Genomic DNA, 17,007 nt, shown 5'->3' on the forward strand with positions numbered 1-17,007 from the left:
TTAAATCGGGGAAAAAAATGGAATGGCACTTACTGCCGGGCTTCCTCCAATGCCCCCGCCAAGGTCACTGCCAAGCTGAAAGACAGAAGGAGAGAAAGGAGAGAAAGACCGAGTTCATTTAAGCCAAGTGTCAGATGGCCGGAGTGGAGCTCAGCTGACCACACTGCTGCGAGCTCGTCTCGCTCGCTGCGTACAGGACAGACAGAAAGCGCAGGGAACAGAGGGGCTTTTATGCTGTTGTGTGAGCAGAGCTATTTGGAGAACTACCCCACACACCTACTGTGGACGGGAGCGTTCTGCAGGTTAATAAGAACAAAAACTCATACCCTCTTGTGCCTGTCATCTGCACCAAAAACTCTACACAATTCTTAGGTTTCATGCATTAGTGCTTTTCCTTCAACCCACCACACTGGTTGCCAACAGTCCTGAGCAGCTCCACAAAACCCAGACAAGTAACTGTGAAATGGAATAAAAATTAAAACTGACAGGAAGCTCACTTTAAGCTTTAGTTTTCCCGAAAGCTTTAGTTTTCTAGGGAACAGCTATGAACTACAGGAAAATGCAATGCGTCTTGGCTACGCTCCTCTGACATGCAGCTCTTTTCAGTAACAAGGAAGAAAGAGAACGGGATCTGTGCCGGCTATTACAACAGCTCAGATGGGTGGGCTTTGCCTTCCCTTTGAAGATGCTCCCCTCCCTTAGACAAGAAAAAAAAAAAAAAAACAAAAAAAAACCAGCTTAACGATCTAATGGACCATTCAAATAGTAAAGAGAACTTACGGTGCACTAGGATATTTCAGTAACAATCTCTGCCAAGCTACACAGCTACATTTTGAGGCGACTGAAATAGCCACTGTGTACCACCCGCGCAACCCTCCATAAACACTAAATCCTCTCTGAAGCCCTTCTGCCAAACCATCCTGCAGCCCACCTAGAAGCTGTCCTACCATGAACTCCCTTTATAAAGCATCCAGACCACTTTCACAGTGATAAAGCCCATTTTTTAAACATCCACACCATTCTACATGCTTGAGAGAACTCAGTGATCAGGACAGACTCCAAAGCTGGCTACAAGTGTTGTTTGTGAGTACAACATCACTCCTGTGAATATTTATAAAGCACTCAACAGATGACTGATAGCCAGGAGGAAAGGAAACAAGCATGAATCTGCAGCGGTTATTCTCTACAGAGATATCTCCAGGCTTATCTATGTCCTAGGCTTTTGTTCAGAAAATCATGGCAGTTTTTTGCCTAGTGCGGGGTTTTTTTGTCACATTCAGATAAGGATCATGCCCTGGCAATGTGCACAGAGGATGAAGCAAGTGCAGGAGCCAGCCCCATGGGGAAAAGGCTGGACCAGCAGACCAGAACAATATAGCTCTCCTCACAGATGACTTTGCTCTTACATTTGATTAGGGTTTGGGGAGTGAGTTTGCTTTTAAAAAGTATTTGACAAACTAGGACAACAAAGGCTCTAGGTATGTTGTTCAAATATACACTGATGTGTTAAGATACTGAAAAAAATGCACCATATAGCTAAGCCAGAAGCTTCCAGGAGTGCCTGTGCTTAGAGCCAAAAAGGCTCCAACCTTTTCCTTCTGCACAAAAGGCTTGGAAACTTTGTTCTGGTCCCCACTGGACCTGCTCTCTGGGAGATCTCATGGCAAACATATTTTATACTGGTCAAGAGATACCATAATGCTCCCTCAGAGCACAGATAAAAGGGTTAAAATGCCTTGAGAACAGCAGCAAAGTTGCAAGACAGTGACTTAATAGATGATAACTAGCCTCCAAAAAACCCTGTAAAATCTGACAAATCCCTGTGCTATTCTGGATCCCCCTTCTATCCCCTGACATCCCTCCTTCCCCTAGTCCCCACAGGAGCCACCTGATGCAATATTAGCTACTGTAAGTAGGTGTTAGGGAAGTACAAAACACACACAATTTGCCTTTTTTTAAAAAACCTTAAGATCCTTTTTCCTGTGCAAGACTCACTTTATTGCTACTTGAGGTCATGGCAGAAGTTTATAGCACATCCCTCATCTTCTGCAACAGCCCTCTTGCTGCCCACGGCACTGCACTGCACAAGTCCAGTTTTTCTTAGCTTACTTAAGAGATAACAGATAAAAGTGAGCAATTGCCAAGTCAAAAGAAGGATCAGTCACAGACCAAAGGAAGCCAGCCAGAGGATACAAATCCAATTAATATTGAGCTTATAAAATAGGGCTTATTACACTGTCAGGTGTGCCCCACTGAAACAGCCTGGCAGAGCAGAGTTTTGTTCTACAGACTCCTCTTTAAGCCAAGCCGTGTTTTAGATTAATATATCAGACCATTTACATCTTGTTACTGGCTCACTGAGGAGTAATAAATGCAACTATTACACCTCATCTCTATTCATAGTCTTGCACACAGATGAACTTCACACTTTATACTGACAGGCAGTGAAGTCCAGAGGAAAAGAAAAAAGGGTAAAGAATCCGGTTTGTTTCCAGGTATTATTGTATGCATGAAGGATTTCTGGTACTGTCGTCTGAAGCAGAAAAAAGACTAGTTTATCAAGCAGTAAGCATTTTACAAAGGGTATTATGGAAATGACTGAATAATTCTGCATAAATCAAGCCAGATGTTAACTATTCTATCATTTCCTATTACACTCATCATAAGAAGCTGCAGGCTAGGAATCAGACCTCGAAGAAACCCATACACTGGTATCTGCATGCACCCACTGTGAAGGAGGGAAGGAATGACATATTGGGGTTCCTCAAGCTATTCACCAGTCTTCCATCTTCCCTAGCTGTCAGGCCTTGGGGGAAAAGTCAAATTTGGATTTATTGCTTGTCTCAAGCAGAGACTCAGCTCTCATCCCCTACAAGGTGGAGAAAAAAACCTCACTGGGTCAGAGAATTTACCATAAACCTCCTTATGTTTCTCAGCTGCACCCAACATCTCTGCTTTGTGGTAGAAAAGATCTCTTTCCAGGGCCAGGAAGCTCTGACCTGCTCCTGCTGAAGCCCACACAGCAGCCTGCCACTCTCTTGGCTCCTCCGCTTGGGACCAAGCACTGCAGACACGTGCTACAAAGCTGCAGAGCAATCACCAAGGAGCTGGCAGCTTCACCACGTCCCTACAGGCAGAGCTAGCTCTACCTATATAGTGAAAAGAGAAGTGACAACACATCTACTTCAACAGAAATTAAAGGGGGGAAGTTAATAAAGAACTAATCAGATCTGGGGTGCACTACCCATTGCAGTAGCACATAAGCTCCTTTCTCCATTTTTGTTGCCTGCCACCCTCCCATGGTACCAATGCTTTCCCCATCCAGAAACTACGGGTCTAGTTTACCTGAATCTCCAGCAAGATGCCCAAGAGCTAACTTTATTCCAAACTCAAAACGATGGAAGAGATGGTAACAGCAACGCGTATGAGTAAGAGGGAAGGAGGAAGACAGAGGGAACAGGAACCAATTACCCACAGAGTGTCCTCTCCCATCTGGAGTGACAGGCAGAGTGCAGAAGGAAAGAAGCATACATTAGTCAGGCCTGAAGTGATGCTGAACCAATTCCCCAGGGCTGGCAGCTCTAGTTAACCATTTCCATTCATCTCATGGGCAGGAAGCCACTCCTGTCAGGACAACATAAACCTGCCTTACATGAGAGCAGGCAACAGCCCAGTGGAGGAGAGGACTTCATTTATACAGCTGTCAGCCCTACTCAGGCTGAGACACTCACTACGAAGGTGGACAAAGGTTGCCACTTGATGGCCAAGGGGAACTTGTAGCACTGCAAAGCTCTGATCCTGAGCCCAAAGTTGGCAGGCTTGCCTCTTGCTGAAGAGCACAAAGCCTCTGTCCAGGATGAAGAGCTGCCAGTTTCAAGAGATGAGCAGGGGATAAACAGGGTGCCTGAGGCACCACACGCACATTCAAACAGAAATTGTCTTTATTCCCTACAAATCCATCCTGCCACAACAGCACACGAGCAGCCACATAGGTTTAAAGAAGCGGCTGGGCTCAACCCTGTATCAGCAAAAACAGTACCAACCCTTCTTCCCAAACTATATTGGCATCTTTACTTTGTATTAGTTGGTTCTGTTAGCGTTGCAGCTGCTCTGCAGTTGAAGAGCATTTGCCCTGTAATTTCAACTCCATGTAAGTAGTTATGCTGACTTATGAAGTGCAGCAGTGCTAGAGTTACTGCATTAGGAGGGTTTATTTGCATCTTAACAGCAGCTTGTAATGAAGTGACTGCTGAAGTGTTCATGTGATGCGGAGGGGTTACAATCACTTCTGCAACATGACGTGAGGCATTTGGAGCTCCAAAAAATAACAGGGAGGGTGGAGTCAGGGACAGAAGCTGCAACAACCACTGCTCAGCGACTGCTTTGCTTTGTGTCCAGAGCATAGGCAGGGCTTTCAGAGCAGCTATGTGTTTCATGGAGCCATAACTGATGGGTTAACATGGGTCAGCTGCTGCCTCCCCTCTCCCTTGTACCCCAAACCAAGAGTTAAGCATCACAGCTCAAGGAATTAGGTGAGAGCATGCACTCAGTAACCCAGCAGCAAGGAACACAAGGCATTTACCTAACAAGCATCAGGTGATGGGGCTGACTGAAATGCTGAGAGCACAGTTGCTAGCAGGCCACTTGATCTGGGCTAATCCTGTTAGACACATCTTAACTGCAGGAGAGATCATGCATGGTCTGCATCTTCTGACCTCCTGATGGGCTGTAGATCTCTCATTGGAGACTCCACTGTGGCTCACATAGAGGCATTTTCAGTATGTCATTTGCTGCCTATTTTATGTGTCTGTTTTCATGCCACCAAGTCAGCCTTGCAGAGCGGAAGGGCTACTGTCCAAACCAAGTCGAGCTGTGTCAAAGGTGGTAGAAGACAGGTCATGCTGCCAATACCACAGCCACCAGTTTCCATAGCACTTACTGCTAATGCTTTACCTTGATGAATGATTACCATCAGCAAACAAAACTAAGTACTAACCATTTTTTTCGAAAGAGTAAAGAAAAAAAAAACCAAACAGCTCTACAAAGCTCTAGGAGTCCTCTTCTGTTACAGCAGCAACAGCGTTAAATCAGGCATGAATGAGTGACCCACCAGAAGAGCACCTTTGCCATATCAGCACCACTCCAGCTATGGGTACATGCCCTGTGTCAGAAGTCCTAACAGAGATCCTTTGTAGCTCATCAAACCAGAATAGCCCAGACGAAAGGAGACACTCGGCTCCTTGTCTGGAGGCTGGAGGAGCACCCTGGGGAAGCACCACATCTGCTGCATAAGGGGATGTTGGGGCTGATCTAGCACAAACACTCTCACACTGTAGTTCCAGGAAAAGGTAAATAAAGTAACTTTGCTAAGATTATACAGAGCCAGGAGAGGAACCTAGCACCCAGAGCAGACCGAGGGTCACTTTTGGGTTTCCACAACTACGTGAGGCTTCCTACTCAGAGTATAAGAAATAACTTAGTAGGGGTTTTTTTATAAAACACTGCTGAGTCCCTAATCAATCTTAATGAGCCACAGTGTTGTCCACTAAGGCCAGACATTGAACTCTCAACTTGAAAACAGACAGAGAGGGCGTGACGCTAGCAGCTGCTGCTCCCCAGCCTTTTGGATCAAGCAGGCACTCGGGACTGCTGGGGCAGGCGTTTGTTTCTTCCCAGGCTGCCAAGCTCACAGGCACCCAGAGCCCAGGACACCCTGGGGGAGAGGGTGAGCTAGCACTGGGGTCCCAGCCCCCCATCACACTTCAGAGCAAGCACAGTGGTGGGACACAGCCCTGAAGCATGTAGAGGAGACCCCTGGGGTCAGACCCCCCTATATCCGACCTGATTACGTAGAGGGGCACAGTTCCACCTGGAACAGCCTAAACCAGTCTAGGTATTACAGAAAACTGTGCATATCCAGCGTGTATCAGCTTTACAATTCAGGACATAAATCAGCCTGACCAGCTGCCAGCCTTGAATCAATAATATTCTTGTAGATGAGTGGCTAGAGTATTAAATAAAATCCTTACATAACAGACAATCCAAGCCTGTCCATTCCTACAGATTTACTGCTATGCCCCTAGGTTTAAAGCCAGCCTCCTTGGCTCCTGGCCACCGTGCCCTGCTCCCGTTAAACACGCGGGCTCACAGTGAGCTGCACGATGCGCCGGGCAACACGGAGCTCTCACGCCCAATGGATTTTCAGGGCAAATGAACACACAAAAAGGTTTAAAGGCAAAATGGCCCTGGCTCATTACAGCATGGACAGACATCCTACAAAGCGCTACATTAACAGTAAACCAGGAGTTGGAGGGCTACCTATAATCTGCATGAAGTTTAGCCGCTTAAGAGCCAGCTTTAAGGGGATAAAGTATCAAGCTCCAGTTCTCAGCATACCCAACCCTGCATCCAGCAATCTGCTACCCAAGCAAGTTTTGTCCCTCCCACATTAATGACTGGTATCACTACTTTGCACTGCGGAGTTGGAGATCTCAAACAGCTCTGTAACAGCGGGCTTGGTTACCATTTTACAGAAAAGAAAGCAAAGTGGAGAAGAAGAAGATCTGCCCAGGGTGTCAAACAGGGACACAACCTGAAGCAGACTCAGTGCTGGTTCTGTTCACTTGAGAACAGCTCTCCATAAGTCATATAGCAAGTCAGCTCTGGTTATAAGCAAAGCATAGCTTGTTCTTGTACTAAAGGCCCTTTTCCTCCTCCTTTTTTTCGTTAATTGTTAACACATGCTCAGCATCTGTGCATGTGCAATATGCATGTTACATTTAATACTAATTACAGGACTCGGTATGGAGATAAAATAAAGAGTTACTCACTAAAGAAATTAACCTATCAAGCAGTTGGAGTCTCACTGGTCATGGGGATAAACATCTAGTAATGCTGAGGAAAATTCAAATGAACAATATTAGTTTGGTGTTTATCCAGTTTTACACCATGCAGTCTATTTAAATGCCTGGAAGGAAAAAAACCCACAGTTTAAAAAATGGAAATGCAGAATGACATTTGCTGTGGAAGTTAATGCTGCTGTTGATCTTTCTGTGTTAGTCCTGTCAGGACTTTCACTGCAAGAGCATCCCGCTGAAGACAGACACTCCCTCCAAAGAAAAGGAGGCATTATCAAATACATAAGAGCTGCAACAAGTATCCAAGGAGATCAACACATGACACTGACTGAATCTGACAAACTGGCTGAGATCCTGCCAGCAGCCTCTTCCAGATCTTCAGCTGCCTTTGAGACACTCGCAGTACTGACGCAATCTCACCATCACAGCAACAGACCATGATTTCATGCATCAACTCAAGCACATCCCAAACCATTTTCTTTCACTGTAACGGAGAGGCTTATTTAGGCTTTTTTACATATCAAACAGTTGCTTGGAAAATGAAAGTGAGGTTTGGGGTTGTTCTACTCTGGCAGTAGAGCAACTTACATCCCTGCTCAGGCTGAGCACCAGAGGCACAATGCAGAGGATACATCGCATTCAAATATCTCATGTTCCTCTGTCTTCTCTCAGGTCACCTGAGATCCAAAAGGGATCTGCTAGTGACGAGCAGAAAACAGGAATCAACAGTAGAGGTGGTACAAACTCCATCACTGGGAGTCTTGAAAAAAATTACACTAGACAAATTCCTGTGAGGAAATTGCACATTCAATCCTTACTCATATCAGACCCCAACCATACTTGGTTTAAGTACTCTTTCTTAGACTCTTAAGACAACAGGAGGGATAGGAAAAGAAAGACCAAAGCAACACACAGAGGAACAGAGCTTTCTTAGCATTCACAGCCAACCAGAGTTACTTTCTGGTAGCACAAGGGCCTGAGTGAAGTAAACTGTCTGGACTGAGGAGGAGAGAGGGACTGCTCACAGCACTCCACACTTCACGCAAGAGTATGGGAGACTCAGTCTTCCCAACAAAGCAGGGGAAGAAAAGTATTAAAAAAGACTTTAGGAGTAATGGAGAGGGAAACTTCAAAGCTGAATGAATCAGGCAGCAATGTAACATAAAGAAAGTGTGCATATAAGGTGTCTGGAAGAGAAAGAGGAAGGGATTGCTACACAGCCAGCCAGAACGCCTACTGATACACTGATAGGCAGAACATTGGTAAGGACAGAGGAAGAAGTTTTCGTTTCAGTCTCCACCACCACTAACAGACTGCACAAGCAGCCCAAGTGACCGCCACCCCTAGCCCCCAGCCGTTTTTGATCCCTGGTGAAGGGTGCAGAGCTCAGCCCTTCTTCAAGGGGGCACCTTGGGATACATCTCACCCCCTCACAACATAGAGAAATCAGGCCTGTGCGTACCTGCAGTTTGAGACTGTTTTTGGCACTGCGCAAGTTTGGCTCAATACTAGCCTAAGATCCAAATGCCAATTCCCTTGGCTAGCCATGCAGCCAAGAGACACTGCCTAGCAATTTAGCTAATTCCAGGTTAGGGTTAACTCAGCTTGATACTTGTTGAATACATGCCCACAATAAACAAACACAGAGATCACATTCACTCACACACTAATTAGGCTTATTAGGGAAGGAAAAGCCAGAGAAATACAGAGATTTACCAGGAAAATATTTACTTATACATGCGAGGGATCAGGAGAAGACAGGACATTTGATGCAACAGCACTTCAACAGAAAACATTCCAGGGGAAAAGCCCACCACCATTCAGGTAAGTTTGTTTGGTGTTCACCCCATCTAGTAACTCAGGTGAGACAGGGCCGGCCCACGCAGCCCAAGGCACAGCTACTCCCCATCCAGACATAATCACTTTGTTAGATCACACTCCACAGCCCCATGGATTTAGTTAAGGCTTGAGAAAAATATTAAGTAAAAGCCTAGTACCATACCAACTAACAGCTCTACTGTCAAACTGGGTCACTAAATTAAGCCCATTAATGCCAACTGCGAGACAACTCTTCCCAAAACCAACCTTTAGTCCTCCTGCTGTGTCCATTTACTTGTCTCTGACACTAATGAGAAACGAAAGGGTTACTATAAGTGGCCTGGAAGACAATATAGACAGAGGAATTTAACTCCTAACCATTTTGAACCACTACTGAGAGCACCATTTTCTGCAATGCCTCAACACAATTAAAAAGTTTCTTAGTGACATGTCTTGCAATGCACGGCGAAGGCTGCAAAGGTCACTGCTCTGGGCTCACTGTCTGCTTTCCCAGCAACTGGTTAAACCATTTCTCTAATCCCCTATGTCCCCAGCATAAAAGCAGTCTCCCTGCTAAATAAGAAAAATGCTGTTTAGATGGCACAGAGGCTAAAGCACATCTGACCTCCATGAATGCCAATGCCATCAAGGGTTAGGTCATTTCCAGTTCATTAGCTCATGAAGTGCTGGAGCTGGAAATGCGTTTAATGGCTGCTTTAATAAGATTATGGCAGCTTAAAAATAAATATCTTTGACACATAAGGATTTATTGCATTGGGGTTCATCCAGCTGCCTCCTGCCTCTATTATTCAGAGCTTGACTCAGAACTGAAAGCGTACCTAAACCAGGCACACAGGTAACCAAACCCAGCTCACTACAAGCCAAATCTCAAACCAAAGCAAGTCAAATGCACTGTAGGTCTGAAAACCCCCCAGCTGTGTTCACTGGGGTAGTCTTACTCAGGTTACACAGTGCAGATATACCTAGATGGCTTTTCACCCCTGTAAGCAAGTCACCAGGGTGTTCGGGAACAACTCCCAGGCTGATGATTACATTCACCACTTCTGAATGCCTGGCTACCACCAGGGTAGGACCACAGCACCCAGCTCCTCTCCACTGCTGCCATCTCCTTACTAAATGATTCTCTCATTGTAGCTCATGCCCAGCTTGTATCCCGGAGCAGAAGCATTGCATGATTCCTCACGCTCTGGAGCCTGACCCTGTTAGTACTAGAACACCTCCTCGCTGAGCAGCTGCAGCATGGTGAGGACCTAAGCAGAGTGCTTCCCTCTTGATCTAACTGCAATTAAAACATCAGCCCTATTAAACCATGACAGACTCTGGAGAATATACAGATAGGATGACATGGGGCTATGGCCTGCAGTTTTGCACTGAAATTCAGGGTTGGCAACCGGGTGGAACAAAAGCCTTCTTGAAAGGGAACCTGAATCAATTACAGAGCAGTGGGACACTTTACATCTTTAAAACAACTTTTGGGTTTTCTTCTACAGACAGAAAAACCAAGGAACAAATATATTCACTGACCATGGGGATTCTACAGCATGCAGCAACATTCATTTTATAGCAGGAAAAACCTGCTGAAAGTTGGTACGATAGCACTGGTTAAATCCTCTTGGAGTTTAGGACTCAGCACCGGGAGCTCAGTGATCCAAGCATTACAAGCACAAATGATCAAAGCTTTGCAGAGATAAGCACAGCTCTAATTATTTCACATCAGCTGAAGCCAGAGGATACCACTTACCAGGCTGTCTAGCCCTCCTCCCAGGAGGTCCACAGCACCCATCTGCATGGAGGACACTTGGGGAACATTCACTGGGGGTCCCAGGTCCAGGTTGAGAAGGTCACCCAGAAGGTCTCCCTGAGAGGGAATGACCTGTGGCTGCTCCAGGTTTGTAGTGGCCGCTGTGCCCACGGGGCTATCGCCTGCATCAGTGCTGTGGGTGGGAGGAACAAGAAGCAAGAGAGAGAAACGTTAATCACCTTCAGTCTCCAGCTTCAGATTCCCAGCATGGGGAAACACAAGAGGTGGCTCATGAGCAGAAGCCAGTTAAAAGCTTATCCTAGCAGCTGATCTGACCACTGCCATGTACGAGGGAATGCGTTATGGCAAGTGGTTCTTCAACATGTGCCTTGAGCACAAAGACTTTCCCCACATTGTGCATGGTCTTTAGTTCAGAGCATGTGAAATCTCCCCACCTTGAGAATCACAAACCTCTTAAAAAGACTGAGCCATGAGTATTACACAGACTACAGCACTGAAAATAATTATTTTCCAGCTCAGAAGAAAGCTATAGAGATGATTTTCAGCCCACTGGGCCTGGAGAACTACATGTAAACATGATGAAAAAAATAATAATCCAGATTTCCTCAGAGATCTAACACTGATAAAACCCCTGAGCCCTCACTCTAACCAGTGCAAACTCAGCCACCCCTGACAGATCTGCATTAACCACCTTCTACTAACCAGCCCCAAGCTCCACAAGTCTCTTCTAATTAAAGACCTCAATCTAAAATTGATTCCTCCCTTCTATCAATAATTTCTTTTTCTCCAAGTTAGCAGGCATGCTAATTACTAGACTAGAAATGCTCATGATAAAGCTTCCAAAAATTTCTCATCATATGCAGTCTGGCTACCTTTTATATTCACTTACCACTGAATTTTACAAGGAGAGTTAAAAAAAAAAAAGTAAGACTGACTGTAGCTCCTGGAGAACTCATTACAATGTATTTATTCTTTAAATCAAGACACACTAATATTTTAGATAACTTAAAATCTATTTTGTATCCTGTTGCCAACAGTAACATTTCAAAAATTATTTCTAACTTATATTACTGCAGATGCAGCCAACAGGTAATTGCACGCAGATGCCATGGGAATTGGTGTCCTGACAAGGTGCTTAACACTGGGGCTCTTTTGTAAGGATTGCAGCTCCTGATTTCGAGTAGCCATGATACTCTTCCTTATCCTGATTCAGTTAACTGAGGGGAAAGCCTTAGCAACAGAGTATAAGCTGCTCCCAACTTCAGTGCCAAGAGGAAAAGATGTAGCATAAGGACTGCAGAATGAATTAGTTACCAGGCAGCGACAGAAAGGGTTGAAAGCCTCTTTGCATTAGAAGATGCAGACCCCTAACAGTACTAATATTAGTTGTCCTTTCTACCTCTGCCTTCAGCAGGGAGACTTCTGAGTATGCTGAACAGCTAACTGAAACATTTTTGAAGAACAAGTGGTTATGGTGATCCACCCCCACCCCCAACCTGAGAATGGGGAAGAACAGCATGTATGAGCAGAGGCACATTACAAGCCGGTAGTGCACACACTTGGTTCGTTCCCAGTATATAATCCCTTTAACACTACACCTCTTCAACACTTACTCATCTTTCTTCTGATGGAGATAAAGCAATCCTTCAAGGTCTTGTGTAACTGCAGTTGCCCCGAAGCCCAACAAGAAATTAGGAAAGGACAAAGCTAAGTCAGTTTGTATTAAAAAACAAAACACCAAGCCTTCCATTTCCTGAACAGAATGGGCCTTTAAAGAGATTTGTATGAACAACTTTGCATTTTCTTTGAAAGAAAAAAAGAAAATGAATAAAAGAATATGTTGGTTATAAAGGTCAAAAAGACTTGATATAAGCTTTCTCCCTTATATTCTTGGGCAGTGGTTAGCAGCTGGGTTTGCCCATGTGAGTTGGAGATTTGGCCCTCCTATGAGTTCAGGCTCCAGTGGCTGACAGATGTTGGGTGTCACAAGGGATGCACAGCCTGAACCAGAATCAAAAAGTTCCTGCAGCCACCTGTGTGGGAAGGGGGACGACTCCTCTCCCAGGAGCCCTATAAATATCTTCCCAAATTTCCCAGCTGCATTATAGCTGAGCAGGGGTGATGGGAGCCACCACATGAGGAAACACTGCCAAGCAATCAGGAGACTTCTCCCCCACCTTTAGGATTCAGCTGCAACTCTGTGACACTTGGGCTCATTGCAGAGGCAGGAACATCTATCTCACCATCTGTGAGCTGCTCAATGGGTCTTCCCATCAGCTGAGAGCTGAAAGAAACATGTCCTACACTGCTCTGAATGACAATGAAGTGAATCAAAATTCAATGTAGTGTATTCTGCCAACCATAACTAACTCCTCCTAGGTTTATACCCAGGAAAGCACCGTTCATCTAGCTACTTCTGCCCATCTTCTCAAGGCAACGCTATCTTGAGATTCTTAAGCTGTATTCATTGTGGACATCTCCACACTTCCATACTTCCACCTCTGTCCCACTGTGCAATCTGAAGGAAAACCTCAGTCTCTAGTGGATGGGTCAGCCACCAGAATGGTCAGAGTGCAGAAGTAATGAACTCCAAACAGCTAGGTGAGGAGGTTATCGCTGTCACTGGACACCCTTAAGTTGCCTTAAACTGACAGATTTTCATGTATCTTTTCATGCACATACAGCACCGGAAAGAGACAAACCAATTTCTTAGTAAACAGTAAAATCATACTGAACGCACAAATTCAGGCTCACCGCAACCACGCTCCTGCAGAGCTTCTCACTGTATTTCTCACAGCTGAAAGTGAGAATTTGGTATGCTGTGACATGGCACAAGGAGGCCTTGGCATTAGCTTGTAAGGTTTTACTGTCCTTTTGTTAACAGTAAAGCAGAAGACCACAATAACGGGCCCTCTTTATGAGTGAGCTCACATCGGAGAAGCCTGGTGTGCCATTAAGTAGCACCACTCAATTTTTTAATTTACCAAATGGGCTAGAGCAGTGCGTCAGTATGCAGCGTGCTCTGCTGAGCACCCTTCAGGCCCTCCCCCAGCTCTGACTTCCTCAGCTTGCCACTGCTGATTGAAGTCTGAAGGTTTTAAATCAAGGGTAATTTAGTAGTAACCACCAGAGCAATGTACAATACTGCTATAGTCAGAAAAGATTTGAGGTCAGCAGACTGTCTGAGCATGAGCTACAAAAGCCAAGCCACAGACGCAGCATACACAAGCAGCTAATGAAAAGACCACTCCTTGCAAAAGCAGATTTCCTTGAGCTAACTAAAACCCCCCAAAACATTAGCTTCTGTAGTGACTTGAAACAACAGTGTACTGGAAGGCTGGTAACACCAAAGACCAAAGCTACACCCACCTCAGCTCTTTTTCTATTGAGGCAAATCCTTGACTGGGAGATGTAGCTGCAGAAAGCAGCCACTGCTTTTTTTCTTGTCTGACCAGTAGACTTGTGCTTGATGGTCCTGGGTCAGTGCAGCCAGACTTTATTTCATAGGCAGGCAGAAAACAACTCAGCTTCCCAAAGCTAGTCATTACAGAAATAGCTTTAGTTGCTAAGAATAGCAGAGAACTGGTGTCAGAAAATAGAAAAGGAGCAGCATCGCACACTGATTTATCAGTGCAACAGCAAAAAATAGCACTCCAAATGTCACTTTGGGAATATTATTAAGAGGTAAGTCTGGATATTCTGCCTCCTGCTGTAAAGCACACTTACATTTGTAATTAATACCATCAGTGCAAATAGCACTTCTTACCTGAACGAGGAACCATGGGAACAGGCTGAACAGCAACACCACCGCAGCCCAGGACTACTGCACTGCCTGCTCTTGCAGATCTAACCCACTTCCAGGACTGTCATCACAGGCAAGCATTCAAGCTCCAGACAGTAAGTCAAAGCATTTTCCCCTCATCTCCCAAAGGTCAGACAGAACCATATCAGTCTAGCCATCTTCTTTTAAGCCCAGCTTTCAGTGATGGGGCTTAGATGGCTTTTACCCTCCCTCTGCTTTATAGGCACCAAGTTAGAAAGGTAGTTTTACCAGTCCTTCCCCATTTCATATTCCAAAAGCAAAGCATCCCTGTACTTGCCTGTTCCAGGAAACTGGTATTATTCTACACAAGTGAGGCTTGTAAAGCTGTGCTGTTGCTGAAGCAAAAGCTCTTACAAAATCAAAGAAGTGCATCCTTCTGAAAGATGCTTGTTTTTACCAGTCATTCCCCTCCTGGAAGTGTGCCCTTGCACCCAAACTGCAGCTTTTTTATTCAAACTCTCATGTCAAGAGGGCTTATAGCCAGTGCCTTCTCAGAAAACTTCACAGCTTCTTCTCACAACAAGAGCTTTGACACTTCCTCTATCTTCTGATCCAGGAACTCAGAAACTACATATTCAGGATTAAATTCTACAATGAAATGGCCCCTTGAATGACCTGCAAGCCCCTACACAATCAATAAAAAAACCCCACTAGTGTGTTAGAGAAGTTCCTTGCATCTTTTGGACTGTTTGCTAGAAAGAAACAAGCAATCCTGCCCACTATAACCATGGTTGCCTCAGCTTACCTTCCATGGTGAATTGGCAAGTGTTTGCGGTGGATCCCATGACTCCCCTCCACAAAAGCATTGGGTGGTTTGTGGTACACAGAAGCCAGAGACCCAATATGGCAGATCAACTCATCTAGCAGAGTTGGTTCAATCAGATCAGTCTCTTCAGAAATAAGCGGCTTTTCTGAGAGGACCACTTCTTTGGCAGTCACTGGATCCGTGGAAAGAAGGCGCCAGTAGATGTAGCCACGATCCCGCAGGTCTGGGTTGTCAGAATCCTGAGACAAAGCAAAACATCAATCACGGGTTTGAAGCGGACTAACACCTGTAATCACTTAATTTTTCTAGCAGTGGTTCTGCTGGATTAAAAAACCCCAACCATTCAGTAGCAACAGTCACCAATTTCAGAATGATGTTATAAACTGCTTGTTACAATGAACATCCCAAAATTAAAAATGAGAACCAAAGTATTAATGTCTAGCTTCCTGCTCAGCTGGTCAGGGAGCCAAAAGCCCAGGATTTACACCCCACAGCTGCCCCAACCCACAGAGCTATCAAGTGCTTTCCAAATTCTCCTTCCACTTGACATAACAGTAAGTATTAGAACTCCAAGGGGTTGTAGGCAGGAGAAAAGAACATGAGTCGAAATGACTGTCACATACTAAGAGCAAGACATGCAGTACTGCATATTGGAACAGAATGATCCAAGATTCCTGGAAATATATGACTTACACAAGGGCACTGCTGGACAAAAAGACACTGCAGAACTACAGGATAGAGCTTAGTAAGCCATATTCTTCATACCAAAAGAGATCTTATTTATCCTGCCTTTTAGTTATCTAATGAAGTATGGGGAGATGCTAACCATATCCAGTCAGGATACTTCATCAGCTCTCCAGCTGTCAACAATACCCCTGTTTTACTGCAGATACTTCTGCCTCTGCATGAAGTGCTAATTATTTCTCTCCTTTTGGAATAGCTCTGCCCAGAGCAGCAAAGTGCGTGGTGATAGTTTGTAGCTAATGTTCTAGGGAGAGGGAAGTGCTGTGGTTTTATGTTGTAGTGCAACATGTTTGAACTGCTCATAGAAACAAGACCTGGGATTTTTAATCCCCACATCAGCAGAATAGCAGGGTAAATGTTTCTGAGTCTTCTCCCCCCAAACTCTTCTCCCCCGTAAAATTCTGGCAACATCATATAGCTCATTAGCCTTCCTCCTTGGCATTTCTCTTCCTCTTCTGTCATCTCATTCAGGCTATGCTGACCTGCTATAACCTGCCTCTCTGTTGTCTGTCTCAAGATGTTCTCAGGCACAGAGCAGAACCTCTATTTGTAACGAGACTGACCATGCTAAACTCATTTTGCTTGTAAGGGCCTAGATACAATGTCTGGGACAACCGATAGATTTCTTTGCAGTGCTGTTTTTCAGGTTGACGGTGGAGTTGTGGACTCTTTACACCCGTCACCCTTAATTCCTGTAAGGCTCTCCGCATGCTGCCCACAGCAGGCAGTTGAAGAACAAGCAGGGGCAGACTGGAAAGACCATGTGCTCCTATCTACTTGCAGGCACATACAGATTCAAGACTGACTGTTTCTTCCCACAGCCAAATAAACAGACTTGAAATTTCAGTAAATCTACTGGAACAAGAGGCTCAGATCTTCCCTCTTCACATTTCTCCTGATTCTCTGCTCTCCAGGGTCTGCAAGCACACCTGTGGTGCATACCAATGAACCCACGCTAGCTTAGTTACCCCTCCGTGCCAGACAGACAACAGCAATGGAGATGTAGAGGCTCTGTGCCATCCGTTAGGTTATGGGCTTGCCAGGGACCTTGATCACGGCTACACATCTGTGTCCCTCATCCCCAGCTGCTTCATTACTATTTTTACCAGTGTTGGCTGGATTAAGCTGGCTCTTGCTACAATTACACCTGCAGTTTGCTGTGCAGACATACCCTAAGAGACACTCAAAGTGCAACAATGCCTAAGCTGGGGAAAGA

The 17,007-nt window shown here is 45.1% G+C and overlaps 1 protein-coding gene across 3 annotated transcripts in view; it reads right to left on the minus strand.

Annotated features, from left to right (window-relative positions):
- AP2B1 (adaptor related protein complex 2 subunit beta 1) overlaps window positions 1-17,007 on the minus strand; it is an 81,810-nt gene that overhangs the window by 27,490 nt on the left and 37,313 nt on the right. For 2 of the 3 annotated variants that reach the window (XM_032995582.2, XM_042791745.1), the window contains exons 13-15: window positions 15,027-15,286; window positions 10,438-10,630; window positions 34-75 (exon numbers count right to left, since the gene is read on the minus strand). In XM_032995582.2, coding sequence (XP_032851473.1) covers window positions 34-75; window positions 10,438-10,630; window positions 15,027-15,286 — 495 coding nt within the window. The remainder of the gene's footprint in view (window positions 1-33; window positions 76-10,437; window positions 10,631-15,026; window positions 15,287-17,007) is intronic. The other variant, XM_032995583.2, reaches the window with a different exon arrangement.

This window comes from Tyto alba, unplaced genomic scaffold (assembly GCF_018691265.1).
Source record: "Tyto alba isolate M040663 unplaced genomic scaffold, T.alba_DEE_v4.0 Super-Scaffold_19, whole genome shotgun sequence".
Taxonomy (NCBI): Eukaryota; Metazoa; Chordata; class Aves; order Strigiformes; family Tytonidae; genus Tyto; species Tyto alba.